General features: G+C 44.6%; 1 protein-coding gene across 1 annotated transcript; it reads right to left on the bottom strand.

The window, feature by feature from the left end:
- Positions 1-275: 275 nt before the first annotated feature.
- Positions 276-5,695, bottom strand: LOC307225543 (G-protein coupled receptor family C group 5 member D-like). Its single transcript, XM_079993432.1, has 3 exons — positions 4,758-5,695; positions 1,417-1,484; positions 276-506 (listed from the first exon to the last, which is right to left on the bottom strand). The coding sequence occupies exons 1-3, from the start codon at positions 5,659-5,661 to the stop codon at positions 393-395; spliced, it is 1,086 nt and encodes a 361-aa protein (XP_079849558.1). The 5' UTR covers positions 5,662-5,695; the 3' UTR covers positions 276-392.
- Between the last annotated feature and the right edge of the window lie 12,886 nt (positions 5,696-18,581).

Genomic DNA, 18,581 nt, shown 5'->3' with positions numbered 1-18,581 from the left:
TATTTCACTTACATCAATATGTGAGAAGACAGACCTGCTGTGTTTGTGTGTCCCCCTGCTCATTTTTGCTGAGTTGGGGCCCTGGACTCTTACCGCAAAGTCCTCCTCTGATGGCACCACTGCTGAGCATAACTAAGGAAACTCTTGGTTGCCACCCCAATCTCTAGAATCACAAATAGGATAGAATCTTCAATGATATCTGAAGTCAGAAGAGCACAGTCATGTGTCCCGAAAAAGAAAAGTTATGATGAGGGACAGTGGATTATGTTTGGAAGACTGTTTTAATTTAGAAGCTGAGCTTAAAGTGGAGCAAGCTGGAGAAGCAGGAGCTGAAGGACAAAGGGAACAGCCATAATTCAGCAAGCCATTAGACATCTCTTTCTGGATTCCACTCAATGGATGTCTGCTCTTGGTTCCTTGGCTTCAGCACATGCCGCCACACTTGGCCTGTATGCTGGCTGCAGGGTTGCCCGAGGGATCTGGAAACATAGTTTGGATCCAAAGATCTGGAAAGGAAGGAGGATTTCCTGTCAGTTGTCCTGGAGAAAGTGGAAAACCAACAAACTAAAGACTAAACCATTTATGAAACAGATAGTTGTCAAGCTTCATAGGATTCAACCCCCCCACGGCAGGTTTCCAGGAACAGACAAGACAAGGAAATTCTTACCAATGCTTTTTATTCCATATTCAGAGAAAGAGGCTTAGAAATGCAGCCTCTTGGGGTAATGGTGTTGTTCCGAGTGAAACCCCACCCCCTCCATCTCTCCCATTATACGTCATCTCTATGGTGGCTAATCTGTGCCTTCTGCCTCTGAGCTCTCTGCTCTCCTTCTTTTAATGCCCACCGGGTTCTGGGAGGGTGGGTCTGGAATGCTTTCTAAAGACACTGAGTCTGTCAGCTGTCTCTTCCCTCATGCTTCTTCTTCTTCCTTCTCCTCTCCCATTATTTCCCAGCTTTCCCCTTCATCTGCTTCTGACCCATGGCCTCCCTCAAACCCCTGTTGTAATTCTGAACTGTCTCCTTCTTCTCTGGAAGGGTCAGGCTGGGGAGGCAGTCTCCACCATTCCTCCTCTGCCCAGTCTCTGAAAATAGCCATGCCAGGAAGCTAGAATCAAAAGTATACAAAACAAAAACAAAGCAAAAAGCTCACCCAAAAGGCAGGGGTGGGGGTGAGGAGCAGGTGGGAGGACCCAACACAGGAACCTGCTTTACACCGAATTAGACCATTGAACATCTAGATCTGCATTGTCTACACTCTGGGGGGAATTGCTCTCAAGGGTTTCCGACTGGGGATTCTCAGCCCTACCTAGAGATGCAGGGGAATGAACCCGGAACCTTCTGCAGAGATGCTCTTCCACTGCGACACCACGATTTGACTACAGCTGCCCTATCTTTCCAGCGAAATCCAGATTTACCTTTGACTGAAAGTGGTTCTCATCTGTGAGGAGCAAAACATCTTCCTCAGCTCCTTCTTTGTCCGGGGCTGATGAATAAGGGTGAAAAATACAAGAGGGTTAATGCCACAGAACTGACACCAGAAGTCTGACAGGGGCTCCATTCAACTGATTGGGTAATAACTTTTGCCAGCAATTCCCAGATGGTGGCTCAGTGTGGAAGAGTGAGGCGCACATTGACCCCTATCCCAGCAGTGTGGTTGTTGCCCCAAAGCTGCTGACTGACGTTGGTGGCGTAACTATTTGGGTAGCCTGGGTAGCCTGAGCCTCCTATGGCAGAATCGGTCATGGATTCAAAGGAGGACTACCCATAAGGCATCACTTCCAGGTTGGCAAATGGAATCAAAGTCCAAGTCCCAAACCAATAATTTAAGTTCAGTAGCTGATGAGCTCAAAACATGCCCTTCCTGATGACCTGCTCATTGAGCCTGATTTGTTTGAGGAGAGATTCAATTACATTGCATGAAGGAGGATTATCCCACACTTCCAAGTGCATTTCCCCATCACTTTCCGTGGATTACTGCAATGTGCTCTATGTGGGGCTACCTTTGAAGGTGACCCAGAAACTACAACAAATCCAGAATGCGGCAGCTAGACTGGTGACTGGGAGAAGCTGCCGAGACCACATAACACCAGTCTTGAAAGACCTACATTGGCTCCCGGTACGTTTCCAAGCACAGTTCAAAGTGTTGGTGCTGACCTTTAAAGCCCTAAATGACCTTGGTCCTGTATACCTGAAGGAGCGTCTCCACCCCCATCATTCTGCCCACACACTGAGGTCCAGCGCTGAGGGCCTTCTGGCGGTTCCCTCGCTGTGAGAAGCCAAGTTACAGGGAACCAGGCAGAGGGCCTTCTTGGTAGTGGCACCCTCCCTGTGAAATGCCCTCCCATCAGATGTCAAAGAGAAAAACAACTACCAGACATTTAGAAGACATCTGAAGGCAGCCCTGTTTAGGGAAGCTTTTAATGTTTGATAGACTATTGTATTTTAATATTTTGTTGGAAGCCACCCAGAGTGGGTGGGGTATAATTATTATTATTATTATTATTATTATTATTATTATTATTATTACTATGAAAAGTCTGATCTTTGGGGGAAGTGTTTCACAAGAACTTCAGATCAGTTTTAACTGTGCAGTTTGGTAAGTTGAATCCTACCCTGAAACACTGACAGTCTGGAAGTGCTGTAAGTCTTTGCTGAATAATCCTGTAACTCCTAATGCAAAAGCAATAGAACAATATTGTTTGTTGTACTGGCAGGCAGTAGCCCTGCTGTTGTCCACTCCATTTTTTTTTATAAAAAGAAAATAAGTTGACTCATGTATATTTTGCTATATGAGATGGGAGTGCTCAACCTGAGAAGAGGTGACCAGCCTCATGACGAAAGCCTTTAATTATATATCATGCACTGGCTCTATTTTACCAATGGAATTTCGGTAAAATTCTAAATGTATTGTCATCACAAATGACTCTTTAAGAAAACTAAATATCCAGCTTGCATTTTATTTCATCTGTTTTTCTTGTATTAACAGATCCCCCCCCCTTACCATATTTATGTGAAGATAATGCATCATCGAATCTAATGCACACCTCGATTTTCAAAAACTTGAAACCAAAAAAGTATTTGCTGGCAAATGTAAATGTGCCATCAAATCTAATGCACACCCTAATTTTTGCGACATAATTTGGCCAAAAAAGGTGTGATTTACATTCATGTTGTCAGAGCTGCCCAAGGTCCCAGCTCACAGAGGACCAACGCCAGGTCGTGGTTATATACAAAAGTCTTTATTGAAGTTCAGTTTCCATTCCAAAGCCGTAGCGCGCAGCTCTACGTCTTAAACCCTAGACCGCCGAAGTTCCTTCTGAGTCTCCTCCCCCTAGACACCAGTTTAAGACTCTAGCCTTACTCCACCTCTTCCGTTGTTCTTTCCTCCTCTGGGTCCGTCTGCCCGCCGGGGTGTTGCCCTTTCTGGACTCTTCTGATGCTGAAGAGTCCCCGGATTCTTCCCCCTGCCTCCGGCGTGCTTTAGGACCTGGCTCCCAATCCGAGCTCCCTGCTGTCCCGCGCACCTGTACATTTGAACTTGGCGCGCGCGCCCACCCGGCCACCTTCCTCCTGACCGTTACACTGCTCCTGTCACTGCTTCCCCCTTCGGGGGGGGCTAGCTGGATCTGACTTCCCCTCCGTTCCCTCACTCAGCGATAGGGGCGTGGTCAGCCCTGACTCATGGGACTCTTCCCCCCCGCTACGCTCTGGTGGGGAAACTGGTCCCGATCTCCAGCTGCTGCTTTGGGAGTCGCTGCTGGCCCCTAGCTTCTGGTGCGTCCCTCCCGGGACACCCCTTGCCCTGGCCATCGGAGCCCCCTTCTGTGAATCTTCCGATTCGCTGGAGAGGCTCATGGAATCTCTCGGGCCACTGTCATCTTCCCCTACGCTGCCCTCAGATTCTTCCCCTTCGCTCTCCATCTCCCCTCTTCCCTGTGCTTCTGCTCCTGAGCCCCTGACACATGTAAATACAGTGTTTTCACTATTTTGATTCTGAGATATACCATATTTTTTAAAAAAAATTCAAATTATGCATATCTGGTGTTGTTATTGTTTCAAATGCACAAGTCAAAACAGTTAATGTTCTTATTCTTTTTAGACCATGTTGGTCACATTTTAGGCTCACTGAAACCAATTGTACTTATATTAAGCTACTCTAACTTAAAGCTTATTGAGTGCAATGGGATTGAGGCAGGGCTTCATTCAGATGCTGATGAACTACAACTCCCATCATCCCTCTGGGCTATGTTGGCTGCGGCTGATGAGTGTTGCAGTCTAGCAGCATCTGGAGGACCAGAGGTTCCTCATTTACAGCACAAGCCTTGGTGAGTTAAAGTGTGACTTACTCCAAGTAAGTGAGGACAGTAAGCACACAACTAGCACGCATTTAACTGGTGCACATTCAGCTTTACGCACATAACAACAACAAATAATTAATTAAAAAGGGGGCAGAAACTGGGGGGTGGGGGGAGACTTTGGCAGTCCCACCCGCCATTGAACCCAGTGGGTTTTGGCTATATGTGATTTTAGCTTTAGGTACGATTCCCAGAATGTAACCCTACTGGCCTACCGGGCAGGTTTTCAGCCTTAGTCAAGATTCAAACTATGGTAATTTTCTTTAGCATTTTCATGTGCTAAAATTATACTAAACTGTAATCCACTTGACTTCATCTCTGCATTTCTTAGCTTAAAATATCCCTGCCATTCTGGTTTTCTGTTTACGCATCTACTCTTAGACATCAGAAGAGCTGCATACCTTGAGTACTTGCTGCTTCAATGCTCTGTTGCGTGGTTGTGGTCTTCCGGGGATTTTTTTCTGGAGTCTGGCATGGGGTAGCAAGAAAACAGATCTCAGGTACTGTGTACATCATCAGGAAAACCCATCCGTTCAGCACCAAAGCAACACCAATGAGTGGGTCATCCCATTTGCTTTGGGTACCATCGCCAGGGAAGCCACTGATGAACAGCACTGTGATCCACGCAGCCCAGATGGCTTTAGAGAAGAGAACGGTGAGAAAGATGTGCATCCCATGCCTCTTCCAGCCCTTGCACGGTCCGCAGAAGGTGAACATGGAGACCACAAAGGTGAGGCCCATGAGGACGAGCACATAGGTCGAGAGCATGACAAAATCCTTGTTGCGTTGTTCTCTCCCCATCCTCCCCAAATCAATGCCATCTCTTCCGACTGTGATGAGGATGTACTTGACGGCGATGATCAACTGAACCGCAGTGAGGCCCAAAGTGTATACCAGCATAGACCGTAGTGAAAAGGGTGCCTTTCCTCTCACCAGCCTGACGAGGTTGAAAGCATGGGTCAGAAGGCAGCAGAAGCAGAGGGCAAAGAGGACCCCATGCAAGATGAAGCGAGCGGGGCCAGTCTGCTTATTGAGCCGGATGATGAACACAAAGGTGAGGCTGAAGATTCCCAGGGTGCCCAGAAGGAAGAGGAGCTGAATGGGGACCATGCTTTGCTTGGTCTTGTCTTTGACCATGCAGCTAAGGACAAAGAATGCTAGCAGAAGCGCCAGCGAGACCAGGATGCCTGCAGCAGCCACTGTCTCCAGACCGATGCCCCAGGCTTCGCAGATGTCACAGAGGTAATAATAATCGGGGTCAATGTCGCCGCAGCCTGGGGGAGGTGCCGTGGTGTTAGCAGCCATGACAAACGATGCAGCTGCCCTAAACTGAGGGAAGAAACTTGAGGGAAGAAAAACAAAGAATTGTGATCAAATACCTTCACGCAGGTAGTCAGTGACCCAAAGATCTGAGTGCAATTACTGACACTGATGTGTAACGCTGTCAGCGGGCAGGTAAATGAATCTTAATTTTACTGTTGGGTAAAAATTAGCAGTGACACAAGGTGACTTTCAAAAGACAAATATATTCCAGTTTTGTTTTTTTCCATGGAGAGGGGGGTAGCCAACAGCCCTCCACCATCAGCCAGTCTGATTTATTTTTGTTCCGGGACAAAGGAGCCTCTCTCTCCTCCCCACCCCAGTTCTGTCACCTCTGTTTTGCTCCCCGCAGCAGCCATTTAGTGCTAGCACCTATAGCATTTTATCAAGATTCGTGGCACCCTATTTTTTTATATACCAAAATATAGTCCCGTTTAAGGGTGATCCAAGATGTGCTCAGATCCACCCTCCACCCCCTGCCCCCTGGAGGAGCCTAGAGAGCTGCCCACACTCAAACATTTGGTGTTGCAGCTGAGGTGGCCTCTCCCACAACTGCCACCCCAGGGCTATTCAAAGACCATCTTTCTCTAAGGGCAGGGGAGATCTAGTGTTGGAAAGGTCTTCTTCCTTGAAACCTGCCTTTGCTGTTTTATTATATCGTTGCAATTGATGCTTATTGTATTACTATGTCTATGTAAACTGCTTCATGAGGTTCATCTGAAAGGCACTATATCCATACCTTAAATAAATATGCCAGCAGTATAAATGAATAGCTTTATTACCATTCTTGTTACTATTATTTAATACTTGGTGAGTGCCGTGCAGTTGCACAACTCTTCCTACAGAAAAGAGCCCTTAAAATATGCCTTGAAGACTTAATTGTTCCACTTTACTTTTTTTTACAATGCTTTTTATGCCATTTATTTCTAAACCTCAGTACTTCCTTATGATTCTGGTTTTGTATGTTTTCCACAATTCAGGTGTCCCTCCGTTGGATTTCCTTTGGTTGTTTTCCGCTATGTGAGATCTATGCCATAAAATGCAACATATAAATATTTTAACTAAGCAAATTTGCCACCCTGTAATTGCAATCAGAATCTGTTACCTAAATCAACCATCTCACTCTGCCCAGTGATAGGTCAGATCCTGGTTTTCATCCTGCTGCAAATTATTTTGTTGGATGTGTATATCTTGTTCTTACCTTGTGGAAAATGCTTGGAAGCAACTGTGTTCTGTATTCTTTTCTCTGGCCATTCATAGTTTGGTACCATTTTGGCAAAGCCAAACATCTTGGTTTGGATCTAGACACTGTTAATTGAACTTAAGTCACATTGAAATCAGTGCATCAAGCTAGTCTTGACTTAAGTCTAATTAATTTTAACTGAATGTGACTAACTTAGTCTGGATCCGGCCTTTCTCTCTTGGATAAATGTGCCCACCAGGAGAGCTTTTCTAATCTGAGTGTTGCCACTTTTTAACCTGGCAAATGATGGGCAGTCTCTCTCTATGCATTGATTCAATAGAGCAAAGTATGATAAATAAATCAATAACCTTTATTGCACTAGCCACTCATTATGGCAATTGTATATTTGTGGACATCTGATAAGACATTTATTGCCTATGAGGCTTGAAATCACATCTGGTATATAGTACAGGGTTTGGACTAGGAAGACCTGGGTTCCAAATCTTGCTTCTATACGAATCTCAATGCGTCGTAAACAACAGCCTGAGTTTTCAGAGTAGCACAAGAAAAAAAATTACGCTGTACATAATCCATAGTTTCTATATCTTCCCTTTAGCTGTAGAAGCTCTCTTCCTCCACCTAGATATTTTTTGAAATAGAAGGCAGTGCTGAGAAAGCAAATTTGTACATATATGCATAATTCTGTATATTCAAAGAAAGGATGGGCAAACTCCTTTCGTGATACTTCATCTAGTTATTATGGAGAAGACTCCTAAAATGTGAATAGCCCCCAAACACAATGAGTGGAAGCAAGCAAACCTATCTACCCACCCCCAGCACTGCTTTAGGCAGAAAGCCCCTCAATTGCCAACTTTCATGACTTACCTTTGCTGTGTTCTGGCTGGGAAAATGAGACCTTGGTGACTGGAGAGTGAGAGACAGGGAGCCCTTGATCCTGTCTGTCCTGGCAAATATACTGAGCCTGCCTGAGCTACACGTTGCGGGGAAAACAACATATCTATGACATTATTATTACTATTATCTTTGCTTTCTTTGGGGATCAAGAACACACTCCCAAGGCAGCTAAAAATCACAGGCAGACACACCTATTCAGGTTGATCCACCACCAGCTTGGTCATTGTCAGAAATAAACTCCTGGACCAGATATTCACTTAATGTCATTTTTTCCTCATGCATCATCCAATCTTTTCATTTTTGTGGTTTTTATTTCCCCCTCTCCCACGCCCCCCTGCAATGCAGACACAGATTTCCGGCATGAAAAATGGTTTGAATCATTTGTGGCATGTGGACAAGTATATATTTTAATGCACTGGGAACTTCAGTGCACTGATTTGCAAGGTTATTACTTTTCTGTTCCGATTGGATCATTTTCGCAGTGGTGTAATTAAAAGGAGGGAGAAGCAAAATAAAGAAGAATGAAATTCAATTTTTAAAAATTTACAATCAAATTTCTAGGCTAGTCATCTGCCAAGAAGGCCCTCAAAGTGGCTTACAGCACACCATGAAAAATACACTGGGCATAATCTTAACCACCATGGATGCAGTGCTTGTGCGCAGAGACTACCAGAGCTCTTCTGATAAAAATTGCCAATTAGGGGGAGGGTGACCAACGCAATTTGTGCCCTGGCTGCAAGCCTGATTGAAAAGGATTTAGATAATCTGTTTCATCCAAAAGTACCTGAGGATGATACAGCATCACTTGCTCAAACGTTTTGGCCAGAAACCACCCATTTTATATCTTTATTTCCCAGAAGGCGTCAGAGGAAGACTACTTTATCATACGATTACTTCCTAGAAAGCAGATGGCATTGCTTTTCCCTGTAAAGATGTGTGAATGACAATCAAAGCTGAACAGCTTCCCTCAACAGACCTTCACCCGCTGAGATGAGCAGTGGTCAAGTGGACACATGTATGATGAAGGAGCAACAAGTACTCAGCCTGCATCCTCAGATGTTAATGACTGAAACTCATCCGAAACAAACTAGACAAGAAGAGGCTCTGGATATGCCTCACAGATTCTGTTCCTAAAGTGGATTCCAGGTCAGAACAGCTCTGAGCCGTTTTATCAACAAAGTATTCCAGAAAATTGTCACAGCATGCTACGGAGTATTCTAATGGCCCCATGACTTGATTGAAGTATTCATGTTTTCACTTAGAAAAGCTCTGTTGGATGTGATTGTGCAAACACACTTGTGGCAAGAGGAGGGGAAGGTTCAGAAGAGGGCAAGTTAAATGATGATGAGTATGGAACTACTCTCCTGTGAGGAAAGGTTGCAAGATTTGGGGCTTTTTACATGAGGGAAAAGGTGAGAAAGGGGGACATAGTCAAGGCATGGGACGTGGGTGGCGCTGTGGGTTAAACCACAGAGCCTAGGACTTGCCGATCAGAAGGCCGGCGGTTCGAATCCCTGCGATGGGGTGAGCTCCTGTTGCTCGGCCCCTGCTCCTGCCAACCTAGCAGTTCGAAAGCATGTCAAAGTGCGAGTAGATAAATAGGTATCACTCCGGCGGGAAGGTAAACGGCGATTCCGTGCGCTGCTCTGGTTCGCCAGAAGTGGCTTAGTCATGCTGGCCAAATGATCCGGAAGCTGTATGCCGGCTCCCTCAGCTAATAAAGCAAGATGAGCGCCGCAACCCCAGAGTCGGTCACAACTGGACCTAATGGTCAGGGGTCCCTTTACCTTTACCTTAGTCAAGTCATAAAACATTATGCATTATGTGGAGAATGTGGATATAAATTCTTTTGTCCCACAGGAGTGGCAAGGATCCTAATTGCTAAGAACTGAAAAAAAGAAATTGTGCCAACAAAAAAGGAATGGCAAGACAAACTGTTAGAGCATATTGAACTGGCTAGATTGACAGAGGCAATTAGAGATCACACTAGACAAGAGTTTCAAAAAGCATGGGGGAAATGCAGAGAATACTTCACAAAACAGTGCCCTAAAATACATACCTGGACTTGTTTCAATTAATGCCTGCAGGAGACTTTGTGGATATTTAAGTTATAATTAGAAAAATCTTAATAATTATGCATAAAGGAAACAGTTTATAAGAAGTAAATAAGGAGGCCAGATACAGGATAAAGGAAGTCTTTTATTTGGTTATTTGTATTGTTGTATGTTAAGCTCATTATATGTTATGTTCACGTTTAATGAGGGTGGATTTGTGTATTGGGGGGTGGGGGTTTATGTTATGTTGTAAATAAAATTCCATTTTTTTTAAAAAAAAAAGAAATTCTTTTGTCCCTCCCTCATATGACCAGAACTCAGGGACATCAAATGAAGCTGAATGCTAGAAGGTTCTAGACAGATGAAAGAACAGCTATGGAACTCATTCCCACAAGAGGTAGTCATGATGGCTTTAAAAGAGGGTCAGACACACTCATGGAGAAGGCTGTCAATGGCTGCTAGCCATGATGACGATGTTCTGCCATGAAGCAGTACACCTCTGAAAACCAGTGGCTGGGAATCACAAATGGGAAGAGTGCTGTTGCTCTTGGGTCTTGATTGCAGGCTTTCCATAGGTTATCTGTGTTAGGTTTCTGTTTGTGCCACTGGTGCAGTGCTTAGAGTCACAGGACTCTATTTACATTCCAGGGATTAAGCCACTATGAGAACAGACTGGAATTAGATGGGCGTTTGGTTGGCTCCATCAGGCTCTTTTTATGTTGACTTTTTGGCACCAGGTAAGTCTGGTCAGGGAGATAAAATCCTGGTGGACTTCAGAAGCGCCACCTCCCTCTCTTTTGCTCTTGTACAAAGTGACCACTGGACACAACTGGGTCCTCCTTGCCTCACTGAACCAAAGCTTCCTAACTGACAGCCTGTGTGTGGTGCAGTGGTTAGAGTGTTGGGACTCAGCTACATTAGTCAAGAAACGGCATTTTGAATGTGTTATAAACATGTGACACCAGATGACACCAGAGAGCAAAAAAAATGTTTAGGCGCTTGTCCATAGCATTTTTTCCTTTTGTTATAATGATTTAATTTCTGACATATTTATTGTGGGGTTTAAATCCCCTCTCAGCCACAAAGCTCACTGGGTGATCTTGGGTCAGTCACTGCCTCTCAGCTATTATTATTATTATTATTTTTTCCTTCTCATTTAATCCCACACAACCCTGTGAGGTAGGTTAGGCTGAGAGGCAGCGACTGGCATCCAAGGTCACTAAGTGAGCTTCATGGCTGAGGATTCGAACCCTGATCTCTGCCTCTCAGCATAATTTACCTCACAGGGTTGTGGAGGGGATTAAATGATACCAGGGAGAACTATGTACACCACCTTGAACTCCTTGGAGAAAAAGATGGGATATAAATGCAAAATTCAGTTAATGATAATGTGTATGGTTATTTGTCGCTATAAAAGGTAATATATTATATAAATAAATCACTGCCCCGAGCAGAGCTCTTGCTGCTTTTTGAAACTGAAAAGTTGAACTGTAATGTCGCATTAACCTACTTGTGTGAGCTTTATGGAACATTTAATTATACCTCGGTTAAATGATGTTACATTTTTGGAGAAGGGATTTCAACTGTCCATTAGAGGTTGATTTAGAAAGAGCTTCCCTTACCATGCTTGCCAGAAAGAGGATTTAAGAAATTTTCAATCTTTGATTAAAGCAGTAGAGTCTGTAGGGCCCAAGCTGCAGCAAAACAACAACCCCAAACTTGACACATATCACATTTCTTCCCCATTTGCATAGGATTTCTTGTTCAGCTTCCTAGAACCTGACCCATCCCAGGGCCTCTTTCATCATCGACAGTATTAGTCTTGCCAACCTTGCATTTCTTCAAAAAGGTGATTTAGCGCTATTTAAATAAGAGGATGTTTCAGTGACTTACTCATACAGAAAATATGGAACAGCTGCAGATGGGTAGTAGGGAGAGCACTGTTTCCAAGCTTTATAGGATTATTTCTGTAAATAATTGGATAGAATAATAAACTATAGCATATACACACAAAAGTAAAGGTGCTCAGCTGATTTTTGTACCCCCAGAAATGAGGGAATCAACCACAGTTTATGCTTACTGTTCCCAGAAGTCCTTAGTGCAGGAGTAGCCAACATGGTGCCCTCCCGATAGCCATTGGGATGATGGGAAGTGAAGTCCAACATCATCTGGGGGACATCCCGTTTGACTACCTCAGCCTTAGTGCAACCTGATACCTGCACAACACCTAAAAGGCCTCCTTTGAATGTATTCTCCCTCCCTCCATCTTAAGACTCCTATAAGATTCAGCCAAAGGAGACTTTATAATCAGCCTGATATTTTTTCTCTCCTTTTTGCTTGGTTTACCATCTTGTGTGAGGGAAGAGTTCTGGAGAACACAAAGTTTGCACCCTGTTTCACAATAAAGGCATTGCCCGAATTTGGGCTGTATTTTATGCAGACAGAAGGCGTAGAATTAATTCTTCTATACCCTGCTAAAAATCAAATAAGAGTTTACACAGGCTGATGTCTTCAAGCAGGAGAGCCTGAAGGATTAGAGAACAAAAATTCAGTAATACCACGACCCGTTCAACACAATGTGTTTCATTTTGCGATAAGCAGAAAGGTTATGAATGGGCTGACAAAAATGGTTTGTTGCTGGCTCGAAAACTCGGCAAAGATGGAGTACCCAGATGCACAGCATTCCATCTATTTCTGTCAAGGACGCCATTGTTACCAATGATCCTGATACAATAAATTAGGTTTTTGAACAGCTTTATAGTAGCTGTTATACATCTCTGGCTACTTACAGTCCAGTTAGAACCAAAATGCTTGGAGATAGATGTACTTGAAATGCTCTTTCTGAAGAGCAAGCAGATGCACTTGATAACCCTATTGCAGAAGAGAAATTGCTGTGGCTACAGCTCCGGTCGGGTTACAGTCCAGCAACCCTTGAGGCAGCTTTCCAAAGCCAAAGCGACCATGAAAATCGATCAACCCAGGCACAAATCTACTCAGCTGTCCTTTACCCCAGTAACCGAGCGAGAATGGAAATGATGAAAGCATTCCACCTGGTCGGCTAGTCCCTCTTTCAGCAGCAAAGCTTCCCCATCTGATTGGAAGACGCAGAGAGTCACCTCTTAAGAACGTTTAATTTCATGTTCCCTAATTGCTTCCCTTATCCATCAGTTATGAAGGGTTGATTAAGTTGATTGATGACACGGAGAACAAGCCTAGGAACAAATACTGCGACTGCAAAGAAGAGCAACTGACAGTCTAATCCTGAGCATGTTTACCAAGAAGCTCAGCCTGAGCAACTTGATGTCAATTCCCAGGTGTCCTAAATGTTCAGCAGTGCTTGATTAAGGCCATTGTCCATAATGAAGAGGACAGCCTTTGTAACTTATCCAATATCAAAATAAGCTCCAATAAACGAGAGGGGAAGACAACAGAAGCAACCAAAGAAACAACTTTGGAAGGCACAGCCCATTCCTGCTACTCCCCAGAGGAGGGGGAGACGAGTCGGGGTGATATGTGACCCCTTACTGAGGGGAACAGAGGCAGCAGTGTATGGAGGAAACAGGACGTCACGGGAGCTGTGCTGTCTTCCGGGTGCAAAGATTCACAATGTGAAAGAGAAGTTGCCAAGTCTTATAAAGCCCAGTGACCACTACTCCTTCTTTCTGATTCATGTGGGTTCAAATAATGCTGCCACAGTCTGCAACACATAAATAAATAAATAAATAAATAAATAATAAACCTTTATTGCCACTACACCACCTGTGTGCAGTGAAATTAAATGACCCCCCCCCCCCCAATATATATAACAAGGGACTATGAGACACTGGGCAGGGAGCTGAAGAGACTTGGGGCACAGGTAGTATTTTCATCACTTCTTTCTGTTGAAGGTCGAGGCTCAAGAAGAGAGAGGAAAATATTTGAGGTAAACCACTGGTGTTGCTGGGAAAGGTGTGGCTTATTGGATCATGGTCTCCGCTTCCATGAGGTAGGACTTCTGGCGAGAGATGGGCTGCACCTCACAGCAGTTGGCAAGAATGTGTTTGCCAAGAGTCTTGAGAATCTGATCAGGAGAGCTTTAAGTGAGATATTGAGGGGGAGGGAGAAAACAATACGAACGACAAAAGAGTACTTGTTAATGGTTCCCTGTCATCCTGGATAAAAGTGTCAAGCAGGGTTCTGTTCTGGGCCCGTTGTTGTTCAACATATTTATAAATGACTTGGATGAAGGAATTGAGGGGATGCTCATCAAATGTGCAGATGACACCAAACTGGGAGGGGTAGCTAATGCCGCAGAAGACAGAATCAGAATTCAAAATGATCTTAACAGATTGGATAACTGGGCACAAGCTAACAAAATGAATTTCAAGAGGGACAAATGTAAAGTTCTGCACTTAGGCAGGAAGAACCAGATGCGCAAATATAGGATGAGGGACACCTGGCTTACTAGCAGTACATGCGAAAAGAATATAGGAGTTTTGGTGGACCACAAGCTTAGCATGAGTCAACAGTGTGATTCAGCAGCAAAAAAGCTAATGCTATTCTAGGCTGCATCAACAAAAGTATAGTGTCCAGTTCAAGGGAAGTGATAGTACCACTCTATTCTGCCTTAGTTAGACCTCACTAAGATGGATGTTGACAAGCTGAAACATGTGCAGAGGAGGGGAATCAAGATGATCAAGGGTCTGGAAACTAAGCCTTATTAGGAGTGCTTGAAGGAGCTGGGTATGTTTAACCTGGAAAAGAGGAGATATGACAGCCATCTTCATATATCTTAAGGGCTGTCACATGGAGGAGGGAGCATGCTTGTTCTCTCCTTCTCTGGAGAGTAGGACCAATGGCTTCAAGTTGCAAGAAAGAAGATTCTGACTAAACATTCGGAAAAACTTTCAGACATTAATAACTATTCAGCTGTGGAACAGACTCCCACGAGAGGTGGTGGACTCTCCTTCCTTGGAGTTTTTTAAGCAGAGGTTGGATGGCCATCTGTCATGGATGCTTTAGTTGAGATTCCTGTATTGCAGGGGGTTGGACTAGATGACCTTGGGGTCCCTTCCAACTCTAGTAAAGGCAAAGGGACCCCTGACCATTAGGTCCAGTCGTGACCGACTCTGGGGTTGCAGCGCTCATCTTGCTTTATTGTCTGAGGGAGCCGGCGTACAGCTTCCGGGTCATGTGGCCAGCATGACTAAGCCGCTTCTGGCGAACCAGAGCAGCGCACGGAAACACCGTTTACCTTCCCGCCGGAGTGGTACCTATTGATTTACTTCCACTTTGACGTGCTTTCGAACTGCTAGGTTGGCAGGAGCAGGGACCGAACAACGGGAGCTCACCCCGTCACGGGGATTCAAACTGTTATGTAGTGAAGTTTCACCCTGGGCCAGCAGGGGGATACTGTATATAGTTTTCACTCAGGTCTGTAGATAGTTTTCACTCAGGTCCACGTCAGTTATTTTAGGCGGGAAACGCTGGGCTGTTGTTGCTACAATGTTGACAGCCGGCTGCCTATAAAAGCAGGCCGGCTGAGCTGTTTGCAGTCAGTTCTATTCCAGCTTACAAAATAAAGAGCTACTTGGAGAAATCGCTGTGTCGTCTGCTATGTCAACCCACAACTTAACACGAACCGCCAACTTTCTGATCAGCAAGTCCTAGGCTCTGTGGTTTAACCCACAGCGCCACCTGTGTCCCTCTTCCGACTCTAAGATTCTATTATTTTAACTGTTTCTTCCCAAGCAGATCAGGAGGAGGGGAAGGTCTGGTCTTTCTGTGCCATATAAGGACAGCAAAAGGGATTTAACCTAGTGTGATGATCCGGGGTGAGGGGCGGAGGATGCTGCAAAGCAGAGGATGTACTCAGATATTGACCATTGCATAAGCCCAGCCTGTGCAATCCCTGGCCTGTGTGTGTTTTACAAGCCTAAATGCGTGGACATCACCTTGCCAACAAAGGTCTGTATAGTAAAAGCTATGGTTTTCCCAGTAGTGATGTGTGGAAGTGAAAGCTGGACCATAAAGAAGGCTGATCGCTGAAGAATTGATGCTTTTGAATTATGGTGCTGGAGGAGACTCTTGAGAGTCCCATGGACTGCAGGAAGATCAAACCTATCCATTCTGAAGGAAATCAGCCCTGAGTGCTCACTGGAAGGACAGATCCTGAAGCTGAGGCTCCAATACTTTGGCCACCTCATGAGAAGAGAAGACTCCCTGGAAAAGACCCTGATGTTGGGAAAGATGGAGGGCACAAGGAGAAGGGGACGACAGAGGACGAGATGGTTGGATGGTGTTCTCGAAGCTACCAGCATGAGTTTGACCAAATTGCGGTAGGCAGTGGAAGACAGAAGTGCCTGGCATTCTCTGGTCCATGGGGTCACGAAGAGTCGGACATGACTAAAGGACTAAACAACAACAACAACAAAATGCGTGGAGCCAAAGGCCCTGCCTCTTTTCTGTTCTACGTTTTGTTTTGTTTTACATCAGCACCACTTGCTTAGGGAACCGAAAAGGGATGGGAGAAGCTGCACATTCTCTAGCGAGGCTTTTTGTTGTGTTTGCATAAGAGCTGTGCAAAGGTTGTGAGGAAGGCAGAGGCTTATTACAGTGACAAATTCTAGTAAATCCCCACCTTCACACCATAAGGGCACAGACGTAGCAGCAAAGAACAGAAGCACATTGTAGACAAAAGCCAGTTGTTTCTTCTCTCCGGGGAAATCTAAAAATGTAAGAATAGTTCAGATGAATCGTGCAGGGGTTCATCTAGCATTCTGTTTCTAGGCATGGCCAATCAGATGCTTCCTGGGAGTCCATGAGCAGGGCAAGGAAGCAACAGTCCTTTTCCATTGCTTGCATCCTCCCAGAAGCTGGGATTTTGAAGATGCTGCTGCTGGAACAAGGAAGGGCCATTTAGCTATCCTGGATGTTAGCCACAAATAGATTTGCCCCCCAAGAAATGTTTTTATAATCTTGCTTTAAAGCTAGTGGCTATCACCATACCCTGTGGCAGTGAATTCCATAATTATGCGTAGTTAGAAAAAATTTGCCTTTTTAGCCTTTCTGAACCTGTTATCAATCAATTTAAATCAGGGGTCAGCAACCTTTTTCAGCTGCGGGCCGGTCCACCGACCCTCAGACCATGTGGTGGGCCGGACTATATTTTGGGGAAAAATATGAATGAATTCCTATGCCCCACAAATAACCCAGAGATGCATTTTAAATAAAAGCACACATTCTACTCATGTAAAAACACCAGGCAGGCCCCACAAATAACCCAGAGGTGCATTTTAAATAGAAGGACACATTCTACTCATGTAAAAACATGCTTATTCCCGGATCGTCCACAGGCCGGATTTAGAAGGCGACTGGACTGCATCCAGCCCCCAGGCCTTAGGTTGCCTACCCCTGATTTACATGGATGGTGACCACAGTTTTCGGTGTTTCTCGCTTCTGCCTAGAGTATTAGTAGCACATGCTGCATCATATAAGCTCAGTGTTTTAGGATAGTCCTTTGCCAGATGCACATATCCATTCGGAACAGGTGTTCACACAATGGAGGAACTCGCTCCTCTGCTACAGAAAATGAATGATAGGTGCTAATTAACTAGGTGTAATAGCTCTACGGAGCTCCATTGTTGAAAAAATACTTTACAATTAAACTGTAATCTTCCATCTTCAAACAAAGGAGGACAAATTATTCAGAATCGAGCCAGGCACTGGAAATATCAGGAGCCAGAGGATTCCTGCCAATCTACATATTGTAACAAGGTAGTGAACATAATTTGCATTGAAATAACATGAGCATGGTGGGTGCCAACCTGCTGCAGGACATGTTGCTCATGTTTTGTGACATGTGAGGAAAGATCAGTGCACGCTAATGACCTTGGAGAAAAGTAACACAGAGATGCTAAGGCTGCCATGATACTCAGGGATACTCATTCTTCTCTGTGCTTATAATATGAGGCAGTGCAGAATGCTGGCCCTTGCGGCAAACACTTCTCTCCCAGCTCCCATCAGGTTGTTCAGAGTTCTGACTGGCTGGACTATGTATCAGTAACAAAGCCATTATTGGCCTCACAGATAAGCTTTTTCAAGTTTTTTTTTTTAAAAATAAAATAATCTACAATCTACATATGAAGGGGTAGTGCTCTCTCTCTCTCTCTCTCTGTGTGTGTGTGTGTGTGTGTGTGTGTGTGTAAGATAAAATTCTAGTCTGGATTTTCAGCCAGTGAAGCAAATACAACAACTTATAGTGAAGCAATGATGGGGAGAAGCAGAATTCAAACCATAGGAGAAAAATCTGCTCCTGGAGGGGGATATGTTTGCATACAGCCTTAATTATGTGCTGAATGAAAAGTGCTTCCTTTTCACCTGATCCTAATCCTATAAGCAGGTATGGGAACGCTCCCCCAAACAGTATCCTACAGACTAAGATGGCAACAGCTTTGAGATTTCCCTCCTTATTTATTTAATTAAAATCTTTTTTACTCCGCTCGTCTTCAGGCCATATATCTTCGGGTGAAATACTAAGTGTGTCACATTAGAAGTTAAGTTGCGAGTTGGATTCACTTCAAGGCATGCAGGCAGCGGGGAAGAAAGAACCAATTCTTGAAGACAGCTGTGCCACAACGAGATAGAGAAGTTTGTAGGGCTGGTCCCAGATGATTTTCCCAAGACAGTGCCTCCTGTGGCACATACAGAAGTCAGCCTGACTGACAGCTGAACCTTACTTCAACTCTGGCAACAGGGCAGCATTCTGTTGGGTA

The sequence above is a fragment of the Podarcis cretensis genome, assembly GCF_951804945.1.
Source record: "Podarcis cretensis genome assembly, chromosome: 10".
Taxonomy (NCBI): domain Eukaryota; kingdom Metazoa; phylum Chordata; class Lepidosauria; order Squamata; family Lacertidae; genus Podarcis; species Podarcis cretensis.
Note: the sequence above shows the minus strand (reverse complement) of the source record. Positions and strands in the feature narration are given on the sequence as shown.